Source organism: Chiloscyllium plagiosum, chromosome 5, assembly GCF_004010195.1.
Source record: "Chiloscyllium plagiosum isolate BGI_BamShark_2017 chromosome 5, ASM401019v2, whole genome shotgun sequence".
NCBI classification, from domain to species: domain Eukaryota; kingdom Metazoa; phylum Chordata; class Chondrichthyes; order Orectolobiformes; family Hemiscylliidae; genus Chiloscyllium; species Chiloscyllium plagiosum.
This window is the reverse complement of record NC_057714.1, coordinates 30,069,043-30,082,338: the sequence shown is the minus strand read 5'-3', so window position 1 is coordinate 30,082,338 and position 13,296 is coordinate 30,069,043. Positions and strand designations below refer to the sequence as shown.

The 13,296-nt window shown below is 41.0% G+C and overlaps 1 protein-coding gene across 4 annotated transcripts in view; it reads left to right on the top strand.

Annotated features, from left to right (window-relative positions):
• The window catches only part of LOC122549783 (rap guanine nucleotide exchange factor 5-like), a 177,879-nt gene that overhangs the window by 79,364 nt on the left and 85,219 nt on the right, over positions 1-13,296 (top strand). The window contains exon 1 of one of the 4 annotated variants that reach the window (XM_043689812.1): positions 11,228-11,242. The exons of the other annotated variants lie outside the window; for them this stretch is intronic. Within the exon in view, the coding sequence (XP_043545747.1) occupies positions 11,228-11,242 (15 nt within the window). Of the gene's footprint in view, positions 1-11,227; positions 11,243-13,296 lie in introns of those variants that run through there. 4 annotated transcript variants of the gene reach the window in all.

The window sequence follows — 13,296 nt, the reverse complement described above, 5'->3', positions numbered from 1 at the left end:
TCATGATAAAAACTGCAGCTGGTATAAGATCCTGAGGGGGTCTTGACAGACTGGATGGGAAAAGAATATGTGGGAAGGCCTTGAATCTTTTTAAGGCAGAGGTAGGTTGATTCTCGATAAACAAGGGATGAAAGGTTATCAGTGTGGATGGAGATTTGAAGTAATCCGATTACCATGATGTTATTGAACAGTGGTGTATGCACGGGGTGGTGATTGCCTCTTGCTGCTCATAATTTGTATGTTCATATGGTCCAAACTGAGGAAGTGAATGCGTGCAACAACCTGACTCAGAGCATCAAAATACAAGTCCACCCAGCCTGCATCTTCAGTACACTCCTCCACGTCAATCAGGAGATAGCTGGTCTGGTCAGAGCGAGGCCAAGAGTTGGGTTTTATGGGTGAGGGGCTGGGTATACAGGTTTGGGTCAATAACTACATTGGACCAGGGCTGATTGTTGGGAGTGTGAGAAGGATATGTTTGAGGTGGTGTATTGAATTATGCCATTAATTACTTAGTTACACCAGAGTTTAAACTGTTTAACAATCTGAGTATCCAGGTGGATAGCATCTCTTTCGCCAAAGTCTCCAGCATTGAAATCAATGCAAGAGACATAGGCAAAGGTGCTAGGCAGCCTTGGAAAATCAAGGATTTTCGGGAAATTGCAGATCCTGTACTTAATCCCAGTTCTGATGAAAACTCATTACTTCGAAATATTGACTCTGTTCCTTTCTCTACAGAGATTATTCATTCATATTTCTGAATCCTAGTATCTACATTATATTGTTTTTGTATTAATTAACTTTACCCAGTTCCAGCATAATCTTTAGGTGTCAGGTCATTTTCACTGTTGTCATCAAGCGTTCATCTATTCTCATTTTTGCAATTCTTCTATCGCAGTCCCCGACCCACCCACCCACAAATTTCTAATGCAAGGCACTGCTAGAGGGTGCCCAGCAGTTTGTCCGATTATGACAATGGCATAAGTCATGAAAAATGTAGGTACCGTGTACTGTGCCTATTAGGTAACCAACTGTAGCACTGAGGTGAAAGTTGCCTCTTCCAATCGAGTAATAAAGCTGAGGGAGAAATGGACAATGTAGGTGGTTATTGGTCCAGATTTACGCCATACCACACCAGAATAATGCTTGCGATCTTTGTTTTATGAGCTGAAAATAAATATGAAGTATTTAGGTCCAAAAACATAAGAGATGTGTCTGAGCCCCAAGAACTGTTTCAAAACTATTATTATCCCTTTGTGCTATTTGGGAAGATTTTGGTTGTTACTTTTCTCAGAACAGCCAAATATTTCCTATGGCCTAAACCTAAATGTTATCCTAACTTATAGTTCATGAATGGGTCATTGAACTATTTAGAGTTGATGTCATGCCTTTGCCCCAGTAGATATCAATTCAAAACTTTTATGTTCTCAATCATGTAATTTCATTAAAAAAGGAATTTCTATTCCTATTTCTACCTTACCCCATCAAATACTCTTAAGCATTTAATAACCTCTTTGAGCTGTCAATGAAAGCATTCATGATAACATTAGTATAAGTCATTGAGCAAAATTCAATGAACAGCAAATATAATTGCATTTTTTTCAACTCTGCCTAACACAGCTTGTTTTTTTAAATTTAATTGTTTAAGAACTAGTGACTTAAATAATGTCAAATCATAGTTTTACAGGTATCATCTGCCATTCATTACATCTATTCTAAAAACGATGACAATTCCCACACTGTGGGTTAAGGGCCTTGCTACAACAGAAAATGGTGTCTGTGTGAACTCAGTAATGAGTCCCGCCCACCAGTTTTTAAAGGTCTATGGAGACTGTGAAACTCTGGGCTTAGGTCAGATGACCTGGATGGCACAGTGACTGAGTGATTATCACTGCTGCTTCACTGGTATAGATGTGTTGGGCTGAATGGCCTGCTTCCATACTGTAGGGATTCTATGACCTCAAGCTTGTGCAAAGAGAGAACTTTTAGGGACTTAGTTAAATGAGAAAAGTGAGATAGAGAGAGACAGAAAAGTGTAGAGGGAGGGTATTTCAGAGCTTGGAGCCTAGGCAGCTGGGCCAGCAATGGTGGGGCAACTAAAATTAATAATTGAGGATGTACTAAAGGCCAGAATGAAAGGAGTGCAGAATTCTTTGAGATTTATGGGGCTGGAGATAATTAGCTGACTCAAAAAGAAAATGGTGAAATTCACTGTAGATGTATCTATTGCCACGTTGATATGCAGCATAAAACTATACATAAATTAAACCTGTTTTATGCTACAATGTCAAATCCTCTGTTTCTCTGAGATAATATTTTAAAAAAAATGTCCTTTTGGGACAGAATAATATGAGTTTTACTCTGCACCCAGTTCATTCTTTGATTAGGGAATGCTTGATGCGAATGTTCAGTCAGAAAAGTATTCTTGCCTTTAACCATGACATGCATCATCTTGTTGAGCTTGCATTTTATGAAAAAAAATGCAGTGAATGGAGTTAAGAAATTATAACTGCTGCGTTGAGGTTTCTAATTTCCTCACAAAAATATTGAGGTTAAGAGAACAAATCCATGCTTTCAGCAATGAAACATATTGCTCAGAAGTGTGACTAAAAACTCTGATCCTAAATCTGTAACCTGAGTTTCTTGTGAATGCAGCTTCCCACTGAGATTATGGAATCAGAGTTACAAATTTAAACATGCCAGTTATCAGTTATACGGAATTGGTAACAGGTCATTGTAGATGTTGTTCTGTGCACTTGATTTATGTTGCTGAACTTAAACCATTTTGCATAGTCTCTCTGAAGACAAAAACCCACATATACCAGGGCCTGGCAGATTGCCAGAGTGTGAGGGCTAAAGCCTCTGCGTGGTCCTTGCAAGTCCAGTCATAACAAGGGGCCAGTGACTAGAGATTCACCTTAACAGGTAAAGTTGCCATGGTCTTAGAGGGCCATAGTGCTGCTCTCTTGTAGATGAGAGATGACTGGTGGTGAGTTTAACTTGAGGCGAGGGGTAAGGTTGAAAAAGTGGCACCTTCATGGGAATCTCAGCTGGTGCAGGAAATCAAACCACACTGTTGTCGTCACTCTGCATTGCAAACAGCCACAGAACTTCTAGCTCTACCATATCTGAAGGCTCCAGGCATAAGACTGGAGTTGAATATTCTAAGAAACATTAGAATTATTGACTGCCAGATTAATACAATTGTGTCCCAAAGGGCTGAAGGTCTAAGGAAGGGAAGTAGGCTGGAACTTCAAAGATAAGGCATGGAATTTGTCTCAGAAAACAAAATTACAAATCAGGATTTCCTTCTTTAGTCACTGACAAGAAGAAACTTGGTAAGGTCTCTTAGGCCCCTCCTGAACACCACATTCCTGTCAAGGCAGTTAAGTACAGGAAAGATTAAGCAGGTGCCAGAGTTACATTTGTATGAATATAAGTGCCTTCCAGCCCTGTGTTAACTGGTACCCTCCCTGTGACCCTGTGAACCCAGGCAGGGCCATTGTTAGAGGAGATTGTTATATGTGGCATTGGCATGATGATTGGAGCTGTAAACGTCAGGTCATTCAGTACATACTAATTACCAAATAAGTGTTATGCTAACAGTGAGCTTGAGCTGACTGACAGTAGGTTCTGTCCATTAGGAGCTGATGTTTTTAAAAGAACAGCAGAGATTTTAAAGGTGATTTATGTCTTTAAAAGGGCACTGTAATGAACTGAGCTAAGTAAAAGATCAGTGCAATCTTTCATATACAAATAAAGATTGTACAATTATGTGACAGATGCAGTACTAGTAAAAGTCTTCATTAGTTTTTTATAAGTTACTTAATTTGCAGTATATTTTAAGATCCAGGCAGAGGAAAGGCTCTGTATGAGCATTGACTAGTCCAATAGACCTGCTTTAAGATGTAGGCTTTCAAACAGAAAATTATTAGATTCAACATATTGCCATGCTAATAGGCAGCATATCCAAGGCAGACAGCCGTATGTCATGTTCATTGAAGTAAGATGTTCTTAAAAATATATATCCATCACAAAATGTTAATCCCTTAGGCAGAAAATAAAATTGTCTGTTCAGATCCTGAAAGTGGACCTTAATTACAGGATGATTAAAATAACTTAAAAGGCATTTTTATGGCAGCGATCACAGCTAATTGCATCCTGAGATTTACTGTTAAAATGTTGGATAAAGTACTATCACCAAAAAAAGCCTGAAGTATTTATATATGAATAGTATGCACAATAATGTTTCAGTCAATGTCCTTTTTCATGAAGTTGGAATATTTTCTTTAGGCAGCCAATGTACTCTTAATTTAAAATTTGCCACAGTTTTCTTACTATAAATTTCTCAAACACTTGAGTTTAAGGGAACAAAAGAGCAGAAGCAGGCCATTCAGCCTTCAGTGCCTGCTACATTTTACAGATAAATGTTATTATTGTAAAATGCATTCAAATTTTCCAAATATGTGAGTACATATATACTAATCAAACTGTTAGTCTGACTCATTGGTTAGACTGGCTGTTATCATTTATGTGGGCGGCACGGCGGCTGTTATCATTTATGTGGGTGGCACGGTGGCACAGTGGTTAGCACTGCTGCCTCGCAGCGCTAGAGACCCGGGTTCAATTCCCGCCTCAGGCGTGTGGAGTTTGCACGTTCTCCCCGTGTCTGCGTGGGTTTCCTCCGGGTGCTCCGGTTTCCTCCCACAATCCAAAGATGTGCAATTCAGGTGAATTGGCCTTGCTAAATTGCCCGTAGTGTTAGGTAAGGGGCAAATGTAGGGGTAGGGGTATGGGTGGGTTGTGCTTCGGCGGGTCGGTGGGGACTTGTTGGGCCGAAGGGCCTGTTTCCACACTGTAATGTAATGCAATCTAATGTATCATCACAGGTGTGTGAAATATAATTATTGAAAATTTCTTGTGCAGTCAGCATTTATGTTAACTGAACCTGAATAATTTTGCACAGTTTGCCTCAGCTTGAAATGGAACACATTGATCAGGCATCTCTGTATTTGACTTATTATTTCAAAGAGTGGAAACAGGCCCTTCGGCCCAACACAACCACACCGACCCTCTGAAGAGTAACTCTCCCAGACCCATTCCTCTACCTTACTATATTTACCCCTGACCAATGCACTTACCCTACACATCCCTGAACACTGTTGGCAATTTAGCATGGCCAACTCAATAGACAATGGACAATAGATGCAGGAGTAGGCCATTCTGCCCTTCGAGCCTGCACCACCATTCATTATAATCATGGCTGATCATCCTCAATCAGTATCCTGTTCCTGCCCTATCGCCATAACCCTTGATTCCACTATCCTTGAGAGCTCTATCCAACTCTTTCTTAAACGAATCCAGAGACTGGGCCTCCACTGCCTTCTGGGACAAAGCATTCCACACACCCACCACTCTGGATGAAGAAGTTTCTCCTCATCTCTGTCCTAAATGGCCTACCCCTTATTTTTAAGCTGTGTTCTCTGTTCGGGACTCACCCATCAGCAGAAATATGTTTCCTGCCTCCAGAGTGTCCAATCCTTTAATAATCCTATACGTCTCAATCAGATCCCCTCTCAGTCTTCTAAACTCAAGGGTATACAAGCCCAGTCGCTGCAATCTTTCAACATTAGATAGTTCACTTAATCTGCACATCTTTGGATCATGGGAGAAAACCAGAGCACCCGGAGGAAACCCACGCAGACACAGGGAGAATGTGTAAACTCCACACAGACAGTCGCCCTAGGCTGGAATCACTCCTGGGTCTCTGGCGCGGTGATGCAGCAGCACTAGCCACTGAGCCACTGTGCTGCCCTTGGTATTATCATAAAGAAAAATATATTGTCATATCTTTAGTATGGTTCCATCATATTTGTGCAAAACAACTGAATTTTCTTTGATTTTGCCAACTTAAACTTAAGTAAAGATTCTAATAGGAGAAGGGCTTATGCCCGAAACGTCGATTCTCCTGTTCCTTGGATGCTGCCTAACCTGCTGCGCTTTTCCAGCAACACATTTTCAGCTAAAGATTCTAATATTAAAGCTTGACCATTTGTAGATCTCTGTGCCCAATTCTGCTGGCATTGGAGTTGTCTTTGTGGGTCTACAATATAAAATGTGGTCAGTTTTGGTTAAAATCTCACTTAGATTCCCAAATTTAAAACACGATTTTTTTTTTCTGTATATCTGCAGTCAATATTAAAAGAAATTTTCCAGCCAAGCTTTTTGATTTATCTCCAATAATCTTTGGTTTGACAAATCAGTCTCAGAAGAGTATGTTTGCACCCAATTTAGTCACATAAAATTGTGTCTAGACACAAGCTCATCACGTCATGTTTTGGTCTGAGTCAAGTTGTAGCTTGATCGGGTGCTTTTAAACACATGATGTATTGGTAAAATGCTATAGTAGAATAAGTGAATCAAACAGAAGATCTGGAGTTCTGAAGAGTGAAAGGTGACGAGATTGAGGTATGCTGTTTCGCCGCTTCCAGGGCTGTTGCAATCTCTCTCTTTCTGTAATGCTGTTTCAGTTTCTGTCTGTGTCTCCTAAAAGCTATAATGTTGTTAAAGTCATAAAATCTCTTGCTTGAATATTTTCCTTTTTTTCTGGGTCTTCTAGATTTGTTCTCCTCATGGTGAGGTCAGATCCCTTTGGTATTTCCCAAATGACTACTCCTGTTACCTTGTGGTTATTTGCGACCTCTATCAGTCTGTGGTACAGAGTAAGGGTTATTTAAGATAGTCACTGCCACCAGTCCTCCTTTGTCTTTGCTTTGCCTTGGCTTACCTGGTGACTAGACATAAAGAATACCTTGCTGTAGAGTATCTACAGGAGAAATACAGCTCATAGATAACAAGGAGGTTATTGAATGATGGCAATAAGTACGACTGCATTTGGTCAAGATAATTGCTAGGAATTTGAGGAACTGGTAGAGATGTGTCTGCTCCCTTGGAAATCTGGAATAGAACTCTTTGTCTCCACTCACAGGCTGTTTGTGAAATCAATGGAATCTGTGCAGTCAATTTAACATAAACATTAACTTCTCCAGACTTATTACATTCTACAATATCAAAGATAATTCCCAGATTCTTTGCTGCAAACTATCTTCTTGGACCTCTTTTCCAAATCTCCTCCACTGTCACCTCCAATAAGTGATTTCTTTTCATCAATTTAGTGCCTGCCTACTGCTAGCCAGCTCAGTAAAGCTTCCTCCCTGACCTCCCCCCACCTTAACCTTAAACTTCCATTTCTGCCAAATTTACACCTACCTCCACTGATACACTCTCTGACCTCACGTTCTCCATTAGACCCACTTCCTGCTGTCTCTGTCCAATTGTCCATTACGCCATTGACACATGAGTTCCCAGCCTGGCTCTCATGTCATTGTTAATGATTCTCTCTCTTCAGATTCTGTTCCTCTTTTCTTTTTCTTTCTGCCATCATCAAGTCTCCTAAAAAAAAATGCCTTTGACCTCTCCGTCTTTGCAAGCTATCACCCCGTCTTAAACATTCTTTTCCTCTCCAAGTTTCTTGACTATGTTGTCACCTCCCAAATTCATGCCTGTATTTTGCCCACATTATCCGTGTTTAAATCTCTATCATTTGGTTTCCACCACAGTTCCGAAATAGCTCTTACCAAAGTTGCAAATTGCATCCTATGTGTTTTTGACCAAATAATCAACAACTCCTCTTCCCCCTTCTACTATGCTTTAATTGGTAATCTCACCAATCAATCAATGGAAACCCTCCTATTTCCTTTCTACATGCTGACCTTCAATGATGTTGTCAATCTCCATACATGTGCTAATGGCTCCCTGCTTTAACCTATCATCAATGGCTTGACCCCACCACTGACTCTAAATTATTAGACTGCTTGACTGATATCCAATGAGCTCAATGAACAGAAATTCCTTTGACTAATACTGAGCAGTCTGAAGCCATTGGCAAGAATTTTACCGGGCTTTTTATAGTAGGGTTAGAAGTGTGGTGTTTGGGGGAATATTTGGGAGAGCAAAATGGTGTGAGAAGGTAAGAGTCATTTGCTGATTATTTTTTGACTGCCATACCATCTCACTGCAATGAGGAATGTGGAAGATCGCCTTCCTATCCAGAGGCTAATTGAGCCTCTTTAATAGCCAAGTTAAGGCCCCTCCCAGGTTCACTGGCATTTAACCAGAGGTTAGTGGCTATTTTGGCAAATGGTAGACCTCCCGGTGGGCTCTGAGAGGAGTCTACAATTCAGGCACAGTTGGCATTGCTGCCCCTAGATCCCAGTTAACTGTTTATGGGTCTGTGAAGGCATGTGTTGAACGATATATGTTGGTCCTTCAGGTGCAGGTCCAGTATAGCCATTTCGATCAGTGGTACTGCTGATCTTGGCCTTCCTGACCAGATACGGCCATAGATCCTGCTGACTGCTGAAGCAAGGACACCTCTTTTTGCCACAGTTCCCGCTCCCTCTCTCATCACTGTCCCTCCCTGCCAACACCATTATCTTGTGATCCTGGGTCAGCATTGAATCCAGGCCATTGTCTTGGTTTCCTGAATAAACTTTGTGCCATAATCACCAACATCATCCCTCTGCTTGGCAACTGTCATCTGCCTTAATAAAGCGTGCTGTGGCTTGATGTCCTAAGGCTCTGTGAAGTTTTTGGGATGTTTGATACATTAGAGGTACTATATAACTACAGGCTGTTGTTGACCTCACACAGATGGTCAAGATCAGTAAGTGCACCCTCAGATTCCATATCCCACCAATGATGCAAGTCACCTCACATTGTTCCATGCACCATGGCTCCTTCATTCACCTGCTAACAATCGCTGTCAACCACAATTGAAATCTTATTGTCATTTGTATTGTTCACTCCACCCATCCACACTTTAAATTCCTGGAAACCTCACAGCAGCATCTATCAACCTGCATACATGGCCAGCTATTCAGTAATGGCATGCCCATCAATAAACCCATTGCAGTACATTCACTGACATATTTCCATTTTTGTTGCAAGGCCAGTAGACCTATAATAACCAGCAATTCAGGCAGCATCCGAGGACAGGCAAAATCGACATTTCGGGCCCGAAACGTTGATTTTGCCTGTCCTCGGATGCTGCCTGAATTGCTGTGCTCTTCCAGCACCACTAATCCAGAATCTGGTTTCCAGCATCTGCAGTCATTGTTTTTACCTCATTGTTTTTACCTCTATAATAACCAGCAGCTAATGGAAGTTGTTGTTGAGGAGGGGAGAGTGGGGGAACTGGGAGAGATGGGCATCTCTCATTTGCTCATCCCCGTAGATGAGATGGTGCTGGGAATAATTGGAGCAGTTCTCACAGAGGTCTGTGACACTATTGAAGCAATCGGGATGGTGATATGTTCCTGTCTAATACATCTTCTCAAATCCCAAATCACTGCAGTCTCGGATGTGTAAGTTACAGATGGTCTAACCATATACCTTATACTTGTTGCTTCCATAACCCACTGTTTCCTTTGTTCAATATTGCCTATCAGGTGCCCAATAACTGCCACTTGCCCTGCCAAGGCTGCAGCAGGCTGAAAGCTGAAGATGTGAAATACGTGGAGGGAGGAATAAACTCTGTCAGTTGTCACACAGATACCAGCCCAAATACTGTAGATGTACAAGTCTACACAACTTGGAGCTGGCAGTCCCATAGGGGGTTGGTGGGGGGGTTGGGCACGTGGATGTAGTGTCAATGCACATGGTGAGTCACTGGGAATGAATAGGCAGCAAATAGGTCAGGAAGAAAGAATCATAAGGTGTCAGCTCCCAGGAGGTCAAGACTGCACCTGAGTTCAGAGGACTCAGATGAGAACTTGGTGGGACAGCATTTAGAAAAATGCTGTTGGCTGTTGTAAATAGTGAGGGGCTTGAACAGTGGCAAGTGGAATTCAATTCTGAAAAGTGTGAGGTGATGGATTTTGGGAGGAACAACAAAACAAGGGAATACACGTTGAATGGTAGGACCCTAGGAAGTACAAAGGATCAGAGGGACCTTGGTGTGCAAGTCCATTGATCCTGAAGAAGGAACATGGGATATTTGCTTTAATAGTCAAGTCACTGAATAGAAGAGAGTGGGAATTTGAATGGAATTATATATAACATTAGGTCACAGCTGGAGTACTGTGTGCAGTTCTGGTTGCCACACTATAGGAAGAATGTGATTGAGAGGAGATTCACCAGGATGTGCTAGGAATATTACAAACCCAAACAGTAAAAGGTTGTTGATCAGGCTGAGTGTAATGATGATTGAATGCTTCCTGGTTTGGTAAAGAAAATTCCTTCAGTGAATGGCTTTACTGACAACATCTGTGTAAGTAAACATAGGAAATCCTACTATCTACCCATGCTGATTATGTGATGAAGGTTATCGACACAGGAAAAACATTCAAGGAACATGGGCGTCATTGATCAAGCCAACATTTATTTCCTTGAGAATTTAATGGGGAACTACTATCTTGAATCATTGCGGTGTATTTACACCCTCAGTGCTGTTCGGAATGGAGTTTCAGAATCTTAACCCAGCAACAGAATTTTATGTGTTTGGAGGACAACCTGCAGGTGATGTTCCCATGTATCGGCTGCAATTGTTCTTCTAAAGTTCACAGGTCTGGATGGTGCTGTCTAAGCCATGGTGAATTGTTGCACTGCAGATTTTATGTGTACACAATACTACCACAATGTATTTGTGGAGGAAGGCCTGAATGTTTTAAATGATGTATGGGATGCCAACCTACCTTGTCCTGGATGGTGAAAACTTCTTCAAAGGATGTCAGAGTTGTACCTGTCCAGGCAAGTGGAATATTCCATTAAACTCCAGCTTTGTACCATGCAGATAATGGACAGACTTCGGAGAGTCAGGAGGTGACTTAATCATTGCATGATCCTAAGCCTCTGGCCAGCTCTTGTAGCTACAAAATTTACAGCTGGTCCAGTTCAGTTTCTGGCCAGTAGTAACCTCCAAGGTGTTGCAGTGGAGGATTCAATTATGGTAATTCCATTGAGAGTCATAGGAATGTATTTAGATTCAAGTGGCCATTGCCTGGTACTTTTCAGGTGTGAATGTTAAATGCTACTACTTATCAAAGGCAAGCATGAATGTTGCCTCAGTCTTGTTGCCTATGGACACTCCGCTTCTTTACCTGGGGAGTTGCAAATTATTCTGAACAATGTGCAATTATTAACAAACATCCTGCGTATTGACCCTATGATGAAAAAGCTGAAGGTAACTGGGACTAAGGTGTTACTCAGAGGAATTCCTGCAATTTTGTCCTGGGGTTGAGATGATTGGTCTTCAATATTGTTATGAAGGTGTAAGGGGTACTGTACCTTTAAGAGAGTTGAAAACTAGGATTTGGACAGGCACAGAGAGTCCGGAACAAGGTAACAATGTAATGCTTGGTCAGAACAGCTAGCACTGGCTGGATTGCTATGAGACAAAAACAAATTCAAATTCAGCCAATCAGTTTAAATTATGCCCCAAGATACCAAACTCCAATCAAGTTTGATTTGGTATTTTGACAAAATTAAAATGAATGAAATAATTCAATGTTTTGGGGGTATAAAACTGGAAAAGATTGAACAGTTGGGAGAAAACTGCCAAAAGACCACAGATGTAAGCTGCTAGTAAGAGCTCTCGGAGAGGTACCTGTCTGGAGAAAGGGTTTGTCTAAAAAAAAAAATCAGCATTGACCTGGAAAACAAATGTACAGCGGAAGATATCAAGAGAAGATTTGATAGATGGCTGGTTTGAAATTTGAATTTTTGATAAATCTTAATCGGGGGTTTTATTGGAGTTGTATTGTAGAGGGGAAAGTTAAAGATAGGTTAGAGAAAGGAGTTGTAAATAGTTGTTAGTTAATTATTCTCTGTTAGACTTAAAAAAAAGTTGTTAAATTTTACTTTAAATAGTGACTTTTGGAATAGTTCTTTGTCTCTCGAATTTTAACAGATTACAGCGCAAGGTGAATCTTTTCTGTGTTGCTGGTTTAAATTAGCAGAGGGGTTTAACCTTGTATTGTGATATATTTCGTTGTGAGAGGTATGCCTCCTACCAGTGGAGAGCTTTCCCCGGTTCCCAAAGATTTCGGTTTTGCTCGGCTCTGTGGTGCCACATTTGGTCAAATGCTGCCTTCCTGTGAAGGGCAGTCAGTCTAAATATCAATTAAGCCATTTGAGAAAGATGCTTCAGTTTTTCAGTTCTTCAGATGTAAAGGTTGCTTTGATTGATTTTGACAATGAATGTGATATGAGGGAGTTGAATATGGAGTTTATTTCTTAGATGCTTCAATGTCCAAGAAATATCACATTTCAGTCAAATGACTCCACGATAAAGCAGTTGAGAATTACAAATACATTCACAGAATTCTATGTTGATAGACTTGTTATGGCACATTTTGCCAGGTACTATTCTACTTGGTATATCTCACAACATGGGAATTGAGGAAAGGGTGGAAACTAATGCTAAGTGATAAATGACAAGCCTACTTAAATATCAGGTTTCAGTATGTAATTTTGTGGCTGGTTACCATGATTAAAATGTGCCTGCAGGTGCTAAAACAGAGCCTTGCACATTTAGCACTCAAGTTCTGGCAAGAAGCAATTGTCCTGAAACAGATCTTTTGCCTTCATGGGCACACTTTCACTCAGGGTGTGGAATGCACTGCCTGACCTCCTGTGGGACATTTCAGGATTACTCTAGGATTGAGAGGGAGGCCATACAGGTCCTTCAATGCACCACTGAAGGAACTGGTGGAGGAAGAAAGCTATTGTGTACCAACAAGCTGTCCTATTTGTAGCTCTCTCATGGTGCATTTCTAATAGCCCCTATGTCTTCTTCCTAATCTTCATTTTGACGACTGGGGTCCACTCATGTGATCCCCATCCCTAATGTTCTCCTGGTAATTTGTATTTGGTGTCTAATATCTACAATAGTTCTTCTGCCAGGGTGATGTTTTTATACATTTTCCAGGATAGATGTCGGTTGAGTGTTCGCAGAGTCTTGGCGGCATGGCCCAGAACGTCTTCTGCAGCATTTCCAAAACTATCTTCAAAAAGCTATTTGGTCAGTTGATTCCCAACAGCAAGTGAAACTTTCTCAACTAATGCTTACAATCAACATACCCTCTTCTTTTTTTAATGTGTGCGAAGTCATTTGTTTAAGAGTGCCGCCCATTTCACTTTTATTTTGCAAAGCTCAGCATGTGTGGTAACTATGGAGTCAAATTGTGTGTGCCCCGAGTAGGATGATACAATCTCACAGTTTGGAAAGAATATTGT